We start from the raw sequence: 19,040 nt of genomic DNA, 5'->3' as shown, positions 1-19,040 counted from the left end.
GAGCCCATTTTTTGTACATTCTGTAGCTATGTACCCTAGTATCCTTACTTCATGCAGGGGTGGTCCAGCGTTAATTGCCACTGTTCTTTCCATGACTTGCTTTGAAATAAGGAAATGGAGGAGGGGAAGGGAAAGAGGAAGAAGGAGAAGGAGAAGAAAGAGGAGAAGGAGAAGGAGGGAAAGTGAAGGAAGAGGAAGAGGAGGAGGAAGGAGAAGGTGGAGGTAGAGGAGATGGCAGCAGTGTTATCTTCTGAACCCACAGTGAATGGAGTGCTACAGACAAAGCATAGAGAAAAGTGGTAAGGACTTAGAGTAGAGATTCCCCAACCTCAGCCTGATGTAGCTGAGCAGGAGAATTTACAGATGAGTTCCCAGGCACAAGGGATGCAGCTTCATTCCATCTTAAAACACATACCCATCCATCTCAGTTCCCTAACAAGGACTTCCCTGTCTAGATGTGGCTGCCCTCAAACCACAATGTGGGTCAATGATGATAGGGATGATCTCCGTCAGTCTAATTTTCAAAAACTCAATGACCCTGGAAGCTTGGACTAAAGCACAGATCCATTCATTCGTTTAACAAACATTAACTGTGCCAGGCATTGTGCCAGGTTCAGTGGAGAAAGATGTGGACAGAACTGTCCAGGATAACCCTACTGTCATGAATCCTACCTTCTACTTTTCTGGAGACAGAAAATCAACCCTAAATATCAACTAGTGATAATATCTATGAAGAAGATAAAACAGGTGATGACAGGTAGAGGGTAATGAGCTGGCAGGGAAGGGAGGACCAGTTTTGGCCAACAAGGTCAGAGAAGGTGGATCCCTAATAGTTGAGTTGGGGGAAAAAAAGCCGGTTGTGGGAGACATAGGGAAAGTGTGTTCCCAGCAGAGAGATGCGCTCAACACAGTTGAGACCCTCGAGATTTGGGGATGGCAGAATTAATTAATTGTAAGATGTAGGGTTCAAAGGAGTCTCAACTTTGTTATTTAACTTGCATGACGGATGATTGAAAGCACTTACAGATTTTTATAGAGTATCTGGACATGGATCCCACACTCTGGTACCACACAGGAAAGTTAAAGCAGTGCAGAAGATGGTTGAACATTTCCAGCATGAAAAAGCATATTGAGCAGCTGGCTGATCCATGGACTTCCTGTCTCTGCAGAATCTCTGGAATTTAGGCTCTGGAGTCTCACCCGTGACCCTGATCTCAGATGCGGTTCCTGAGCTTGACTGTGAACATAACTTCAGCCAAGCTCAGGGTAAGATGTCCAATCACCTCCAGGCTAGTGAAGCAGAAGCACAGGCAGTTTTGTGGACTCTGGGACTCTACCCTCTTAAAGTGATCAGTTCCCAGCAAGGCTCTTTCAGTCCATCTGCATTTTAGAGTTTTCCAATCCATAAGTTACCTGGGGACCTTCAGCACAAACCCAACTGACAAGGGGCTGGTTGCTTGGCATACAGAGCCACTGTTCCCACCATGTAACCCCGATGCATTTCAACAAAACTGTTTTCACTCAGTGCAGCACTCAGTTCTGATATGCATGCAGATTGAGAAAATAAAGAATAAGGGCTCCCCAGGAAACAGTTCCACAATATCCACAAATGAAAAAGGATTTACACGGTAGACCCTAAATAGCTTCCAAGAAGCCATTATGGAAAGCAGTTAGATCAACTGCAATTTAAGTATATTTTCCTTGTTTAAACAGTGTATCAGGTACATGGGAAATAACAGATTATACAGTGCACTATGTTTGTATTCAAAGAAAATTTCTTTGTGACACTTTTTCTGAAGCCCCCTGTTTCTCACCATGGCAAGAGGGACGATGCCCACAAAGGTTGTCTGGCTGACGAAGATCTCGGAGACGACCAGCTCACTCATGGAGTCCTCAATCGGGTACTCCACCTGCCAGGTAATCTGCTGGGCCCCAGCCAGGTCACTGCTGTTATCAATTCCAAAGTCTACTTGCAAGATCTCATAGAAGGATCCATTGACTCTGGAAAACAAACACATATTAAGGTTCCATTTAAAACTTCGGACTCAGGAGAATGTCAAGAATGTAATAAATTGCCACATTCTTATTTCTCAACCAAAAGAATGACTGCCAAGTTCAACAAGTCACATGGCAGCGTTGACAGAGCCTAATTCACGGTTGCCCAACAGCAACCCACAGCTCAGAATGGGCTGACGATCCATCTCCAGGGCTCCATGTTGCAGAAAGCAGGCTGCCTTTCACTGGATGAGTAGCTCGGCCAGCATTTCACCTCTGAAGACGCCATGCACAGCTCTCCCCTCCCCAGCCCAGGCATGGGCATGCCACAGTCCAAGCTCCACACTCAGGAAAGGCCCCCAGATCATTTCATGTAGCTCCACCTCTCCTCCAATCACAAAGCACACCCTGAACCCTGGCTGTTCCTACTTCTATTTACCTGGGGTCTGTGGACCAGTGGTTAAAACTCTCCAGGCTTTAGAATTTGTGGATAATAGTGGAGACCTCATAGATGGGTGGCAGTATCAGGAGACTGAGAGTGGGAAAGACCTTCACACACTACACGGTTTGCTACATAAACTATGAGCAACATAAGAAGGTACTATGCTGGATTTCTCATTTCAGCAAATGGGATTAGAAGTAATGTAAAGAAATCCCACCTGCCTTAATTCATGTAATGGCCATATCATATGTGTGTCTGGAGGTGGGGGGGCTAAGAAGTTGGTGAATTCTTTATATCTGAAAAAGACAAGTGTGATCCTCAGTATTTTTATGTCAATGACAAGCCCCTTGTCATTGACATGGGCTTGTAAATTGCAGGCTATCACATCGACAGGGAAGTCACTGAACAGAGTTAAAACAGGAAGCTATGCAGCACAGGATTGTGAATGACCCCTGATTCGTTAGCCTGTTTCCATCCCCGTGAATCCAGCTTCACCCAGATCCAAGGAAGGTGACGGCAGAGCAGCTGATCCATAAGCTCCAGCCAGGCCTGAGCCACACACACCAGCTTCTCCTTCTCTGCCAATGAGCCTGCCTGGACCAACATGTGCTGAGAAGTCTCTTTCCTGCATCTGGGGGCCTAGGCAAGGTCTGCAGTCTGGGCTTCCAAACTCACAACCTGTGAGGAAAGAGTTTTGAAAAAGAACCTGCTGGGCTGGGTGCAGCGGCTCATGCCTGTAATCCCAGCACTTTGAGAGTCCGAGGCAGATGGATCATGAGGTCAATAGGTCAAGACCATCCTGGCCAACATGGTAAAACCCCGTCTCTATTAAAAATACAAAAATTAGCTGGGCGTAGTGGCGCACCTGTAGTCCCAGCTACTCGGGAGGCTGAGGCAGGAGAATCACTTGAACCTGGTAGGCAGAGGTTGCAGTGAGCCAAGATCATGCCATGGCACTAGAGCCTGGGTGACAGAGTGAGACTCCATCTCAAAAAAAAAAAGGAAAGGAAAGGGAAAGGGAAGAGGAAGAGGAAAAGGAAAAGGAAAGAAGGGAGGGAGGGAAGGAGGAAGGGAGGGAGGGAGGGAGGGAACGTGCTGCCTGCTGCTTGTCTAATGGACTCTCCTACCATGGACAGCTCCCTTGCACTGGGACCCCCATAGAACGGTGGTGGAGAAACCACCATTCTGCTTTCTTGTATATGCCAAGAGGTACCAGAGGAACGCTGGAATATAGCCATGGCACTGACAAAACTAAATCACACTGACCTTACTGATGAGAAATTCTACCCAAAGTGAAACCACATTAGACTCCATATAGATCTGGTCACAGGCAATCTTTTTCTCACGTAGCCAAGGTTTAAGGAACTCTCAGATACCATAGTGCCCAGTATGGTGGCTACCAGCCACAAATGGCTATTCACATAAAATAATTTGAAAATAAATCAAATTCAAATTCAGTTCTTCAGTCACAGTATCCTAATTTCAAGTGCTCGCCAGTCACATGTGGCCTGTGGTGACCTGCTGCACAGGGCAGATGGAGAACTGCTGCCCTGCACTGCAGCCTGCGAAAGCCATTTATGCACCTTCTGCCATCAGCTTCCTCACCTGGAAAATGAATGAATAATGATAATATAGGTTTTTCTACTTTCAGTAGAATTATGAGGATGGAATGAGGGAATGGGTGTGTACTCACTTCACGTACCATCCAGTACTATGAATTCATACTTGATGAGTGATAGGGGACACACAGCTGTGGAAAAGTTTAGGGGCCCTCATGGGCAAACGTAGCCAGGTGGTCCCAGCTGAGCCTAAGCTTCATGCACATACTTCATTCAGGTCTATAAATCTTCAAATATCTATTGGTACAGATTGTTTTGTAAGAAAATGTGTGTTGAACAGGAGTTTCTGAACTCATGAGAGGACTGAAAGCGTGTACACACAGGACCCCCTTCCCCACTAGGGGACCCCTATTTACCTGGGTATCTTTAGTGAAAGGCAAAGAAAGTAGAGATGAAGGGCTGAGTTTTTAGCTCAGTTTTCTGCTAGAGTCATCCCTCCTGCCCTGCTGCCATTTCCCATCCACCACATTCTAGCCTAATTTCTCTTCACTGGTCACAGAAATTCTCCGCAAATCCATCTGTTAAGTCACCTCCTACAAGAGATGCTGGGTCTTGTCAGATCAAATTTTCAATTTCTCTTTGGGCAGCACTGTGCTTTGTAGCCAGAACTAGGGAGCTGCTTCCAATACCTGCTGGGTTCTCAGCATTCTGTAGACCTCAGAGAAGCTAATGCTAGGGAAGTGAAGATCCAGTGAGAGGAGAAATGAGCTCTGTCACCAGCCATTTCATCCTGAAAAATCAACGTTCTGGTCCTGGGGTAAAGAAAGAGAAGTGGCCAGTCTTTGGGCAAAGAGGATAGGGTCTGTATGACAGGATCAGCCCCTCTGACTGTGGACAAATCTGCTTCTCTCCAACTTCCCAGCCTGTGAGCTGCACCAACCTGCCCAAGTGCAGCAATGAATGGAATAGTAATTAAGGCAGAGTGAATTTTATGTCAAGGTTTTTTTTAAAGGTCATTTCTCTCAATCCAGAGGAAAGAGGTCTTATACTTTTAGGCAATGGGTATGCTTGCTAATAGTCCATTTCTATGAAAATGAGTTCACAACTGTTAATTTTACCTGTTCCTGATCTATTCTTGATAAGCCTTTCAAATATCAAGAAGTGTTTCATGATTCTCTCGGTTTAATAATTACAACCACCTTTCATGAATCAGGATCAGTGTTTCAGCCATGAGACATTCATTAGGCAATTTTCCCTGCAGTGGAGAAGCATGCATGTGAGAGTGTGATAGTGTGTGAGTGTGTGTGAGAGAGAATGTGTGCATGTGGGTAAATGCGTGAATGTGGGGGTGTGGGAGTGTGTGGGAGTGCACAGGAGAGTGTGGGAGAGAGAAAGAATGTGTGGATGTGTGTCAGCGTGAGAGAATATGCAGCTCTCTGAGGGTGTGAGAGAAACAGGATATGTGCATGTGTGTATGTGTGCAAATGTGTGCAAGAGAATGTCTCTGAGTGTGTCTGTGATAGGGAGAATGTGTAGATGTGTGTTTGTGTGAGTGTATGAGTGAGAGAATGTGTGAATGTGTGTGTGTGATAGAATGTGTATTTGTGTGAATGTGAAAGATAATGTGTGAATGTGTTGTGGGAAAATGTGTGAATGTGTGTGAGAATGTGTGAATATGTGTTGTGTGAGTGTGCATGAGAATGGGTGTGTGTGTGGAAGACAGAATGTGTATGAATGTGTGTGAGTGTGAGATAATGTGTCAATGTGTGTGATGTGAGTGTGACAGAATGTGAATGTGTTTCTGTGAAAGAACATGTGAATGTATGAGTGTGTAAGAATCTGTGTGTGTGAGTGAATGTGTGTGAGTGTACATGAGAGAGAATGAGTGTGTGAGTGTGGGAGAGAGAATGTGTGAATGTGTGTTTGTGCGTGTCTGCATGTGTCAGGAGGAATCTGGTGTGGAGTGGCCACACTGCTTGGCTGTTTCTCCCTCAAGCTAGAGTACACACCTTCCTTCCAAAAGGACTTGCCTCCCAGAAAGACTGTTCGCCATGGAAACCTCCCCTTCCATAAAAGCTGAACCTCCTCTCTGGAGTCCTGGGACCCCTGAGGAGGGGCTGAGGCTGCTTTTAGTGCACAGTGCGGCTGCAGCTCAGCCATGCCAGCCAGGAGAAGGAGGAGCCATGGGGCAGCAAAGAGGGATGGGGCGCCCAACCCAGCAGCATGTCCCCAGGACCACATCCAGCTGTTTCTCACATGTCACTCATGGTCACCAGAGTGACTGCCTCACAAGACCAGGGAAGGAAAGGAGGGATCAGAAAGGAGGGAGGGAGGAAGAAGTAAAGAAGAGTGGGCAAGCTTGAAAGCTGGGACTTTTCTCCAGAAAGTTGTGTCATTTACAGAGATTAATTTTTGCAAACTTCTGGATGGTTCTGAGCTACCAGGCAGAGAAGGTACCACTTTCCCCATGTGGTAATTCTAAAAATAGGGCAAGAGAAGCTGTCTCTGGTGTCAGGTCTCTGTTTTTTCTTAGGAGACTTTTTCTAGGCATTAATTTTTAAGGTGACCAAGAAGCAAGGTAAACATTGAATGATGATTACACTGAACAAATGTCCCAGGATAGGATTTGCTGGTGACTCTCAGGAAATACAATGAGAGACAGGGACCTCTGACTCCTCCTCTCGACCGTGACCTCCATGAGGACACAGATGTGCCTGTCTTGTTGCTGCCCTGACGGTAGTGCTGGCACAGCACCTGAAAAATTGTAGAGCTCAATGCGTATTTGTTTAATTCATTGAACATACTTAAAAGACCCAACAGGATACCCTGTAAAACTCTGGGGGGCGTGGCATTTGCATTCTGGGAGATGACACACCACCAGCCAGCAAAGCCTTGAGCCATGTTCTTCCAGGCCATAGGTCAATTTATATGCTCTGCTTAGGGAAGACATGTCTGTCTTCACCACTGGGCCACTGCAAGTTCCTCAAAGGCCAAAACCTATTATAACACTGTAGTCCCTACAGTTCCTGGCACATTGCTTTATTCACTAACATTTATTTGGCATTCCTCTGTTGTGTCGGGCACTGAGATTCATTAGTAGACAAAACAGATGAGACTTCTGTCTTACTAGTCAGGAAAATAAAAGACCACGTAATGACAAACACTATCATGAACACAAAATAGAAGAATTAAAGTTGTTTTAAGAGTTAAACAAAATTCTTCAATTTTTAAGAATCAAAAAAATACAATTTCAAAATGGTCACCTTAAATTTCAAAATAGAATACAAATTACAACAGGAGACCATGGAGGGGGGGGTTCAGGAGTAAGAAGCTGACGGCTGAGCTGGGACCTGAAGGATGAGAAGCCAAGTTGCTCCTCAACAAGTGTTTGTTGAATGAATGAGTCTATTTTAAGCTAAAAAAAATCATAGGAAAACTGTATCCCAAATAATCAGCACGAACACAAGGTGCTAAATAAAAAGGAGCATCTTTCAAGTCTTTGTCTGAACGCTGCCAGCTCAGTAAAGCCTCCTCTGACCATCCCACTTCATCTCCACGATTCTAACCCCTTTATCCTGCTGTAGCTTTTGCATGGCTTTTACCTTCTAACATACTGTTATTTATTTATAATGTTGACTCTCTCTCTCTCCCTCTTTCACACACACACACACACACACACACACACGTACATGTACACAGAAGTATGTAAGTGCCTGTTTTGCTCACGAATGTATCCCCCACACTTAGAAGGTTGTCTGGGACATAGGAGGTGCTCATTAAACATCTGTTGAATGAATGAATGAATGAGTGTTAAACACAGTCTGAGTAGGTCTCAGAGGAGCCCGTGCTGAGTGCAGCAGAGTCCCTGAGCTGCAGGTGAATGGAGGAGACAGAGCTGTGTTGGTGGGCATGCCAGCGAAGGCTCCCGGGGAAGCTGGGCTGGGGCTAAGCTTTGGGGGCTGGACTTACACGACAAGCAGCTGCCACACCCCCACTGCATGGGGTCCCTTCATCATCCCTGTTTACCCTCCTGACATCCTTCCCGCTCCCTGAGTCCTCACCAACACTGGTGTCCCAGAGAGGAGTGGGGCACATTCCCACTCACGGGTCCCTTCAACAGACCGGGGGTCTTTAGTTCGTCTCTCTGTCTCACATACAACTTTTTTTCCATCAGGATCTAATGACTGGCTCTCAGAATGGAGCATGAAAAAAACATCTTTTTCTGCAATTTCATAAAATCCAGGCACAACCTCTTCATTTCCATTCTGTCAAGGGCAGTTCTGCTTTCTCTGAGTATGCTCTGAAAAGCCTGTTTCAGGTCGACCAGTCAGGCAGTCAGACGTTGGCAATCAAACGTCCAGAGGTTAAAAATATTTAAGAGCCACTAGTCTAAATCAGAGGCTTATCTTTCAGGACTCAAAACTTTCTCTCACTATTGGTTTGATTTTCTGACTTCCCGTAATCAAACTGCTATATAGAACTCTTTAAAAAAAAATCTAGGACTATACCAGATGGACATACTCTAAGAAATGGGATTCCATTACGGCGTTTCTGGCTGATGGGGGAAGTTAGCATAGAAAGCCCAGAGGCTGAAGCTTCATATGACTGAGCTGCTCACGGCCAAAGCCGCACTTTGCTTAATCATCCCCACTATCATGTTTTATCAAATTTGAAACAGCTGGCAATATTTTTAAATATGGAGAATCTATACCCCAAAAAATAGTAATTCTGGCTTCTCTGGAGAAGGTTAGGCAACACTATTCCACATCCCCATGTGGTCATAGCCAGCTGGGGCAGAACACGGCCCCCCTTTATTGGGGTTGAAATTTTCCAATAGGCCTGAGCCACTTCACTCACTTATGTCCCCCAAGTCCCTGTGGACATCTGTGATCTCTGAAAAAACACACTTGGTTCGGAGCCCTCTAGCAGACACCTTTTGCTCTGTGTTTCCAGCTCACCAGTGAGTCCCCATTCTGCTGAGAATTCATGTCCCTACTTCCACTCTTCCCTTGTCCACAGGGCGGGACATGGCATGACCCTGTGAGACTCAGTCTCTAGCCATGGGCTGGAGTTGGTTGACAGTGAACCCTCACCTCAACTGGATGAGGGACACTTCCTAGGAATGTGCTTTCCAGCTAGAAAATTTGGAATTTGGTCTGGGATGCTTTTTCAAGCAGAGATGTAAAATCTAACCAGCTGTGCAGACCCCTTCTACCAGGCAGACTAAAAACTGAAAAAAAAGAGATCAGAGTGAAAATCACAGGGCAGAAGTTAGAATAAATATTTCCAGAGTTTCTGGTACATTTTTACTTCTGGTTGCAGTTCCTGGAACCCACAACAATACTTTTCTTGGGTTCCATGAAACATCTCCATATCCTTATAGTTGATTCCCCCCCAAAAGGTGAAAGCAACCCAATTTTCTATCAAGCAATGAATGGATAAGCAAAATGTGGTATTTCTATATAATAGAATATTATTTTGCCATAAAAATAATGAATTACTGACAAATGCTGCAATACAAATGAATCTTAAAAGGGTTATGCTAAGTGAAAGAAGCCAGTCACAGAAGACCATACAATGTATGACTCCACTGATATGAAATGTCCGAAACAGGTAAATCCATAAAGACAAAAAGTAGATCAGTGTTTTCCAAGGACTGGGGTAAGTGGGGGGATGGGAAGTGACTGCTGCTGGCTGGAGAGTTCCTTCAGGAGTAATGAAAATATTCTGAAATTACGTGATGTGATGATCCCATGACTTTATGAATATACTAAAAATGACTGAATTGTTCACTTTAAAAAGATGGATTACATACCATGCTCATTATACCTCAATTGTTTTTAAATAGAAGAAAATGAGTAAAAATCAAGTTGCAAAAGTATATGAATAATACTTTTTATAAAAATGGTAAACATATATGCAATAATTCTATAGTTTATGTAAAAACTACAAAAAATGCATGGTAATGACAATGCCTACCTCAGAGAGGGTAGAGAAATCATATATCAGCGAGAGGTACTGACAGCTTCAACTGTAGCTGTAAAATATATTTCTTTTAAAATTTGAAGAAAATAAAGCCAAGTGGCAAGATAAAGCTGGGGGTAGGTGAATGACTGTTATATTATTTTCTATACTTTCCTCTAATCAAGAAATACTTTGCATAAACATAGAAGGTGACCATCTTCAGCTCTCTCTTGTTTGGTTTATTCTGCTTTTGTTTAAATCTCAAATATATTTTTCCAGTGTAAATACTCCAAAAACTCTCCATCTGATTCCTAAGTCAGCACATAATAAGTTGGCCAACCCATTGCCCCACTTCCCAAACACAGGAAAAGGGTGTTAGAGTCTTCTTTTTCTGTTCTTAATTTTTTTGAAGTACTTTGCAGACTGGCATAAGTGGCCTTATTTTTGCTTACCAACATTTTCCCAGAGCTGAAAACAATAAATCTTGATAATGAGCAAATACTTGAGGCTCCTCCGCTTTCTCAGCTGCCAAACCCACGGCAATTTCTCACACTAACAGCTCACCCTCACTTCCAGCTTATCTGATTTTATCAGCATCACCGTGACAAGCCCAGAGACAGCTAAGACAATTGCCACAATTTTTTTCCTACTGCCTCTATCTTTCTGACAACATCCCAAAACCCTTCCAGCAAATAGTGGCTCAGAAATCATCTTATACCAGCTTCCTAAATACAACTTTTCAGAATCGTCTCTGTTCCTTTCTATTACCAACCTGGAGGAAAATGCTTGCTACATAAGAAATGGACAATGGATTTCTCACTGGAATCCATTTCTATTCAGGTCTTAAAGAGAAGCAAACCCATACTGACAGATATCAGAAATCAGATGACAGACTCCAGACATGAAGGACAGAGGGCCGGATCTTGATACTGTCCTCAGGTTCCTGGGGCAAACATTCACGGCTTCACCTCAGAGTGGAACTGGGTGTCTGATTTTGATTCATAACATATAACTTTTGAATAGATAATCCATTCCTAGGATGTAAAATTCCAAAAATATAAAAGAAGAGAATAGTCTTCCTTCTACTGCTACCTCCCCAGACTGCAAAATCTACTCCCCACAGCCAAACCAAGTAATCCTTTCCTTATTAACCCTGCAGAGATATTCGAATCATCTACCAGCATGAAAAAGTGTGATGCTCTGTCCCACTTTTACACAAGCGTGTGCATTATATACTCTGTTCTGTGTCTAGAACATCTGATCTCCAACCCAACAGGAAAGGAGAGGTCTAGTTGTTCTCCTCATTAACTACAGAATGCTCTGGCCTGGAAGCGATGACTGGTCACGTGGCCCCATCTGACCACAGGGCCGTAAGGGCAATCCTCCTTCACACCCAGAGGAGAAGTGATGAACAGTACCCATAACTAGAGAGCAAGGAAGCCCTGGCGCAGGCAGGTTACACAGCTACAAAGCAGAACATCCAGGATCCACCACACCTCTGATGCCACAGTCCATGCTGGAGAGAGACTGAATGTGACATTCATGCATTCATACATGCACATTTACTGAGTGACCACTAGGTCCGCAGCCCTGTGCCAGTTACGTATCCATAGGGGAAAGTGAAGATTAGAGTCACACACAGAAAACTCTAATTACTGGCTGGGCTCAGTGGCTCATGCCTGTAATCCCAGCACTTTGGGAGGCCAAAGCAGGAGGGTCATTTGAGGCCGGGAGTTCAAGACCCGCCTGGGCAACATGGTGAAACTCCATCTCTACTAAAACTACAAAAACTAGCCAGGTGTGGTGGCACATGCCTGTAATCCCAGCTACTCGGGAGGCTGAGGCAGGAGAATCACTTGAACCTGCAAGGCACAGGTTGCAGTGAGCCGAGATTGCACCACTGTACTTCAGGGTGGGTGACAGAGCAAGACTCTATCTTAAAAGAAAAGAAAACTCTAATTACTTTTCAAAGAGTCTGCTTCTGATTGGAACCTTTCACCTGTTGTGTTGCACAGGATCACTCTGCACCTTTGCTGGGAAGGGCCTCATTAAATAGGGATTCTTCGAATGCCTAACAGGCAAGTTGACTCTACCAAGTGGAAGCATCTGCTAATGAGAGCAGGTCCTGGGGTCATGCCCCATGCACACCACTTAGCTAGGTTTTCCCAGGTGGCCGTGAAGGGCTCCTATAAGATCAGCACCCTGAGGCCTCTCTGGTCACCAGGGGCCAGTTGGCAGCTGCAACTGCGATCAGTGCCAATTTTTTTGCCCAGGCCTGGTGTCTTCCCTGCTGAGGTACAGGAGCAACATCACGCACAAAGGATTACACTGGGCTCTCCATTAAGGGGACTGTAACAATGAGATGACCAGGGCTTTGTTCATGGCTGACCTACAAAGATCAAGCCCAAGATAAGCTTCCTGCAGAACACTAGATCAGAAGAGTGCTCGCATTCACCTAGAGCAAAATTGAAAGGCCGCAGATATTTGATTGTACTTACTGGAGAATTTACTACTCTCAAAGGGATGGAGTTAGGAGGTGCAAAGATCATGAGGTTTATTGCAGTCTTCCCCAGTAAAGGCAACTCCATCCATCCTTCCAGTTACTCTGGTCAAAATCTTGGTTGTCCTTAACTCTTCTCTTTCCTTAATAGTGCATGTGTAATGTGTCCAGAAAGCCTGCTGGCTTTACCTTGGAAATATATATATTTTAAATGCCTTCACTCTCACTGCATCTACTACTTCTGCTTTGGGCCAAGTCACCGTTGCCTCTTGCCGGAGAGACTGCAGTAGCCTCCTACCTGATCTCTCTGCTTCTGTTCTCACCACCACTCCTACACTCTGCTGTCCACACAGCAGCCAGAGTGCTGCTGTTAGAACCTGTCAGACATTCTTCTCTCTTCTTTTCAAAACCCCGAGGAATTCTCATCTCATTCACATAAAAGGCAAAGTCCGTACAAAAATCTATACCTGGCCCCTTAGCTCTATGGCCAGATACCTCCCTAAACACTTGGCCCCACGCCCTCCCTGCTCACTCTGCCTGAGCCACCAGGGCCCCTTTACTGCTCCTCCAGCTCCAGCCACGCTGCTGCCTCAGGGCCTTTGTGCTAGCTCATGCCTCTACCTGGGCCACTCCTCCCTGTGACAGCTACACCTTCAGGACCAGACTCAACAGCTGTCTTCTCAGTGCTGTCTTCTTTGATGACCCTACTGAAAGACCCATCTCCTAAGCTAGGGCGATCCCCATCACCCTTCTTGCTGCTTCTCAACAGCACCATCAAACATAAGTCTATTTTATTTATTTTTCTTTCATTGGGCTATTTCTGTCCACTAGATTGCAAGCCACGTGAGGGCAGGGATTTTTGTCTGCATGTTCCCTATATTACCCCACAGTGCCTAGGAAAGTACCATAGTAGGCACTCCACAAACATATCATCGATGGATAGATGGATGAATGAATGAGTGAGTGAATGAATGAATGCATAATCTTTTAAATGAGGGGCTCTCAGCTGGGTACAGTGGCTCACACCTGTAATCCCAGCACTCTGGGAGGCCAAGGTAGACGAATCACTTGAGGCCAGGAGTTCAAGAATAGACTGGCCAACATGGCAAAACCCTGTCTCTACTAAAAATAAAAAACTTAGCCAGGAGTGGTGGCACATGCCTGTAATACCAGCTACTCAGGAGGCTGAGGCATAAGAATTGCTTGAACCCAGGAGATGGGGGTTGCAGTGAACTGAGATCGCACCACTGCACCCCAGCCTGGGCAACAGAGCAAGACTCCATCTCAAAAAGTAAATACATGAATAAAATAAAATAAATAGGGAATCCCGGTGGGTGACAAATCTGCCAAATTGAACACCGACAGCATCATCAGGGCATCCCAGAGCCTGCTGGCAAGAAATGCCAGAGGCGAGTCCTCCTGGCCCGGGGAGCCTGCTCCAGCTTGGAGAGGGGACACACCTGCCACCTTGGAGCAGGTGTTCTCACTTTGGTCCCCATCCTTACTGGTGGTCAAACACTGCAATGAGCCTAAGCAAGATCAAAGACCAGCAAATGGGCACCCCCTCCCCAGCCCACCGACCTCATCATTCCTCCAAGGAGCCTTTGCAGGGGTGATGATTTCCTGGCCTGGGCATGGGGAGGTGGGAGGTCCCGGGGGTGGGGCTTGGTGGTCAGTGCTGGGCAGGAGTGGTCCTGGGCACCAGCCCTCAAGGGTCCGCCTGCTCACAAGGAAAGTTGTGCCCATGATGTGCACACTCATGCCCTTGTCCATCTTGTGACATCCTCCTGCCTGCTGGAGGCTTCTGTAGAGAAGGCCATGCCCCAGAGAAAGGACTGGCGCTCCAAACCCTCTGGACCATCACCGAATGGCAGCCCCAAGTGCCTTTTTCCCATTTCCCTGATGGATGTTAAATTGCAGTGTGATCATGAAAAGCAGCTCTCCAGAACAGCTTCTGCCCGGCAGAGTTGGGGTTCCAGTTAGAGCAGCGTGGGCACTGAAGGGGTCCTTCATCCGCCTTCACATGCAGAGCACGTCTCACCTCCAGTGGGTATAAATGGGCTGCTGCAGTTTTCCTGACTTCAGGAAGACAGGACTTTTGTGTTCTTTGGCTTCCTTAGATTGTAACGTTTTGATCCTTGTGTCTGAGGTCTCGTTTGTGCCCAGCCCTGCCTAGGTCAATACGGGCACCACTCACATCCCACTCTTCCAATTTCAATATTCATCTATGGCCTTCTGCATTACATTCCATAAGAGCATGAGGAAATTTCTGTTTGAAAATTTTCCTGCAAAGGAGTTTCCCTCCACCCTGCAGAAGTTTGGAATGGCAATGCCGTGATATACTGGAATCTCAAAAAGACAGACATAATATTTGAATCCTACCTTATTAGGCAACAATCTTCTCTTTATTGAGCACCTTAAAATATGAAGTATTAGCAAACAAGAAAGATATAAGACCCACGCTCTGTCCTTGCAAACGATTGTACCTTAGTACCGAGAACCAGCTCAGTTGGAGACCCCCCACCAAGGTGGCCTGAAGGTACTGAGAGGCAGCCAGGTAGAAAACAGTAGGTCTATCCAGAGGACCAACAGCCTGAGAGCTGAGAGGCTGACAGCGCTCCAGGCTGAAGGCCCCAAGCAGATTCTCATCCACATATTTATTTGCTCTTAGATAGGTGATTTTTATTAATACACAGGTGCTCTACATTTACTCATAACGCAAGAATATACCAAGTAGGCAGCTGTTACCCACCTACCACTAATTACAAACTAAAAGGTACCCTCCACAGAGGAGCCATGGGGGCAGGGTAAACTTATGTTTCTCAACACCTTAGTTTATAAAGTTTAGGCTGGCATGAGACCCAGAAGTGTATTGAAGCTGCATGTTCATCATGTTGATGTCAGAGATGACTTCTATCTCTCAATCCTTCTATGTGCATTAAGCTGGTTAGTATTTGATAAGGTATTTTTTTCAAAAATTATATTCCACTTAAGAAAGCGTCATGGAAAGAGCCAAAAGTTACATAGAAATACAGTTTACGTTAAATAAAATCCATGTATTTTAAGAACATACCGTGAGTTCTGACAAGTGCATAGTCATGTAACTACCAGCACACTCAAGATATGGAACCTTCCTACCACTCTGAAAAGTGCTCTCACGGCCCTTTCAGACAACTCGCTTGCCACACACCCCAACTCTGAAAACCATGGATCTACTTTCTCTCACTCAACTTTTCCCACTTCCAGAATTTCATAAAAATTGGAATCACACATAATAGAGTTATTTGTATCCGTCTTCTTTCATTTAACATGAGGCTTTGATGGCTAATCCATGTTTGTGTGTCCATCAAGGCAAGGTCCTTTCTATAACTGGGCACAATTTGTTTATCAATCTATTCATCAGTTAATGCACATTTGAGTTCTCTCCAGTTCTTGGCTAGACTGAAAATGAATACGCTGCTGTAAACATTCATATTGAAATCTTTGTATGAACATATGTTTTCATTGATCTTAATCTAATACCTAGAAGTATGTTTGCTTGGTCATATGACAAGTATACATCATATGATACGTATTTTACAAAATTGGAAAACTTATAAGCATTACTTCTTTGAATATTTTTTCTGTCCCTTTTCCTTTTTCTTCTTTTTGGACTCAATTCCACATAGAAAACTCACTATTATCACACAGGGCCCGGAGCTCTTTTAATTAACATTGTCATGTTTTCCTTCCGTGTTCTTCAGACTAAACGAGTTCCATCGGCCTGTCTTAAAGTTCGCTGACCCTTCTGCCATCTCCAATCCTCTGGTAAGCTCCCCAGCAAACTTTTTTTTTTGAGACAGAGTTTCCCTCTTATCACCCAGGCTGGAGCACAGTGGCACGATCTCAGCTCACTGCAACCTCTGCCTCCTGGGTTCAAGTGATTCTTCTGCCTCAGGCTCCTGAGTAGCTGGGATTACAGGCGTGCGCCACCATGTACGGCTACTTTTTGTATTTTTAGTAGAGACGGGGTTTCACTATATTGACCAGGCTGGTCGCAAACTCCTGAGCTCAGGCAATCCACCTGCCCTGGACCCCAAAGTGCTGGGATTGCAGGCATGAGTCACTGCGCCCGGCCTCAGTAAACTTTTTTATTTCAGACATTATATGTTTCAGTACTAGAACTTCAACTTTATTCTTCTTATAGTTTCTATTTTTCTCCATTTCATATATTTGCTTTCACTAGGAGTATATTTTCCTTAATGTCTATAATATAATAATAATAACTACCTTATAACCCTAGCCTGATAATTCCATTATCTGGGTCACCTTTGCACAAGTCCTTACTTACTGTTTTTTCCTCTGGTGTGTGAGTCCTGTTTTCTTGTTCCTTCTCATGTCAAGTAATTTTGGATCACATCCCGACACTATGGAACAATTCATTGTAGAGACTCTGGATTCTGTTACATATGTCTGAAGAATCATGCTGTTACTTTCTTATTAAATAAGGAGTTAATCTGAGCTTCTTGGAGTCTTCATAGCGCATGTATGATTCCAGGGTTAGCCGTAGATTTGGGCAGAGATTATATACAGAATGTGAGGCCTCCCTTTCTCTAAATCTTTTTCCCCAGCATTCTCTCCTCATTTTCTTGTGGTTGTGGTTGCCCCAAACACTGCCTCTGGTTCTTCAAGTCAGTAAGACTGAGCTTTCTGCAACTCAGCTTTCCTGCATGGGTACTTCCACCAGTGTCTAAGTCATAAAATGAGAGACTCATGCAATGCCATTCCCTGCTTCCAAGTGTCTGCTGCTTTTGGTCACTCTCTGCATCCTTTAAATAGCTCTTTGTTGCATTTTCTCCCGAGTTTATAGTTGTCATCTGTGTGAATATTAACATTGTAGCAGCTCCTCCACTTTATTAGGCAAGGAATCACCAGTGCTAATGTTTTGCAGGCAGGTGCTGTTACAACGGATTTAGTAACAGGGAAAACATGAGGACAACTTTTCCAGGGAGTATCACAAATGACAGCCAGCTTCCTCTAAAAAATAAAGTAACTACCTCTGATTCACTCACTCCCAAAGCACATGGCACCACTGGGTCACCAAGAATTATTTCAGGACCACCAGAGCAAAGGAAAAAAAGGCCCAGATATTTCTGTTTGTATGGCTGATAGCCACTGTATACTGGGTCTTGCCATAGGAACACACAAGCTCACTTAGAACCTAATCAGAAATATGTGGGAGCCACAGGTGGGAATAATTTGAGCAACAGCAAATATTGCTATTTGTCTGTCTGCAGCTGTGGGTCTGTAGGCAAGTGTTTCTCTCTCCCGTACAGACATAGAAGTATATGTAATAGCTCCACACTCACGCTAGTTGAGGAAAGATAGATTTCCAACATCAGAGGAAGCAAGTGAAGCCTGGAGGCTCATTCCAAATGACTCACTCCTCAGTGGAAGAGTAATAAAATTTCCTTAAGTTCCATTTCTTGAAGTTCCATTCTAATCAAATATATGTATTTGTGACCAACCCATTCAAATAAAAAAGGGCTTTCCAAAATTATTTCATTTACATTTCATCTTCCCTCTAAAACCCAATAGTGCAGTTGCTTTTGATTTAATAATTGTTAATAAAGATTAAAAAAAAAAAAGAAAAGAGAAAGAGAGATGCAAACACCTTGAGACATTAAAAAACAAATCCAAACAGACTCTTTAACCTCATTAACCTTGAAATTGGTAGAGTTGGGAGAAGTCCACAAATAGATTTACACTCTGAAGGCCATTTGGGTCAACAATCAAATTAGAATTCTTGTAACCTTCCACGCACCTGGCAGATTTTCAATAAATGTCAGCGAAGCAGAAAGTCAATGGGAGGGATTTGCAGGCTCCTGTAATCCCTACGTGTGTTAATCTCCCTACATGAAGAGCTCTCCTCCAGGAAACAGAAATTCTCCTGTCATCAATTAATTAACACCCAATGATTCCATCACATCTCTGACTTGGCCCATTGTATTAACTACAACAGCCTCAAAATCTTTCTTATAGGCCAATTACTCCAAAGTAATTACCTCTTAAGTTGACTACAAATAGAAAAAAATATGTGCATGTAACTTCTTTAGCCTCTCCTTTGCTGATTGTGTTTCTTCAAGCACTCCTGAAATTCTTTACATGGAACTGAGCCCAATCTTACCCTGCCATATTTTCATTAAGTGAAACTAATTTGGGCCTGAGGAGCAAGCGTGAACCAGAATTATTCATCAGTTATAGTACACGGTAGTAAGAGGCTGGAGTCTTCCCTTTCATCTCACAAGACTGCTCATCTACCCAGTTACAGGATGCAAAAACATAATAAGATGCCCCAAGACAGGGGAAGGACTCATGTACATGACTTAGGTAGCTACTTATCTAGATTCCAGGGAAAGGCACATCAAGTTCACACAGGATTCAGGTACTGCCTCCTTGAATTTGCCCAATGCTCACTGCACATCAATCTTATTTTCAGAAACGGGTCCACCAGTGTATGTTCTCAAGGAATGAAAACTATTCCAAATAACGATGCTGTGAGTTGGCACCAGGTCAGACCCTCTGAGAAAAAAGACCACTA

At 44.4% G+C, this 19,040-nt stretch overlaps 1 protein-coding gene across 1 annotated transcript in view; it reads right to left on the bottom strand.

Annotated features, from left to right (window-relative positions):
* The window catches only part of TMEM132B (transmembrane protein 132B), a 452,449-nt gene that overhangs the window by 144,462 nt on the left and 288,947 nt on the right, over positions 1-19,040 (bottom strand). Inside the window, exon 4 of the mRNA XM_032244022.1 lies at positions 1,815-2,001. Within this exon, the coding sequence (XP_032099913.1) occupies positions 1,815-2,001 (187 nt within the window). The remainder of the gene's footprint in view (positions 1-1,814; positions 2,002-19,040) is intronic.

This window comes from Sapajus apella, unplaced genomic scaffold, assembly GCF_009761245.1.
Source record: "Sapajus apella isolate SASKATOON/1434 unplaced genomic scaffold, GSC_monkey_1.0 scaffold2, whole genome shotgun sequence".
Lineage (NCBI taxonomy): Eukaryota > Metazoa > Chordata > Mammalia > Primates > Cebidae > Sapajus > Sapajus apella.
This window is presented reverse-complemented; position numbering and strand designations above follow the sequence as displayed.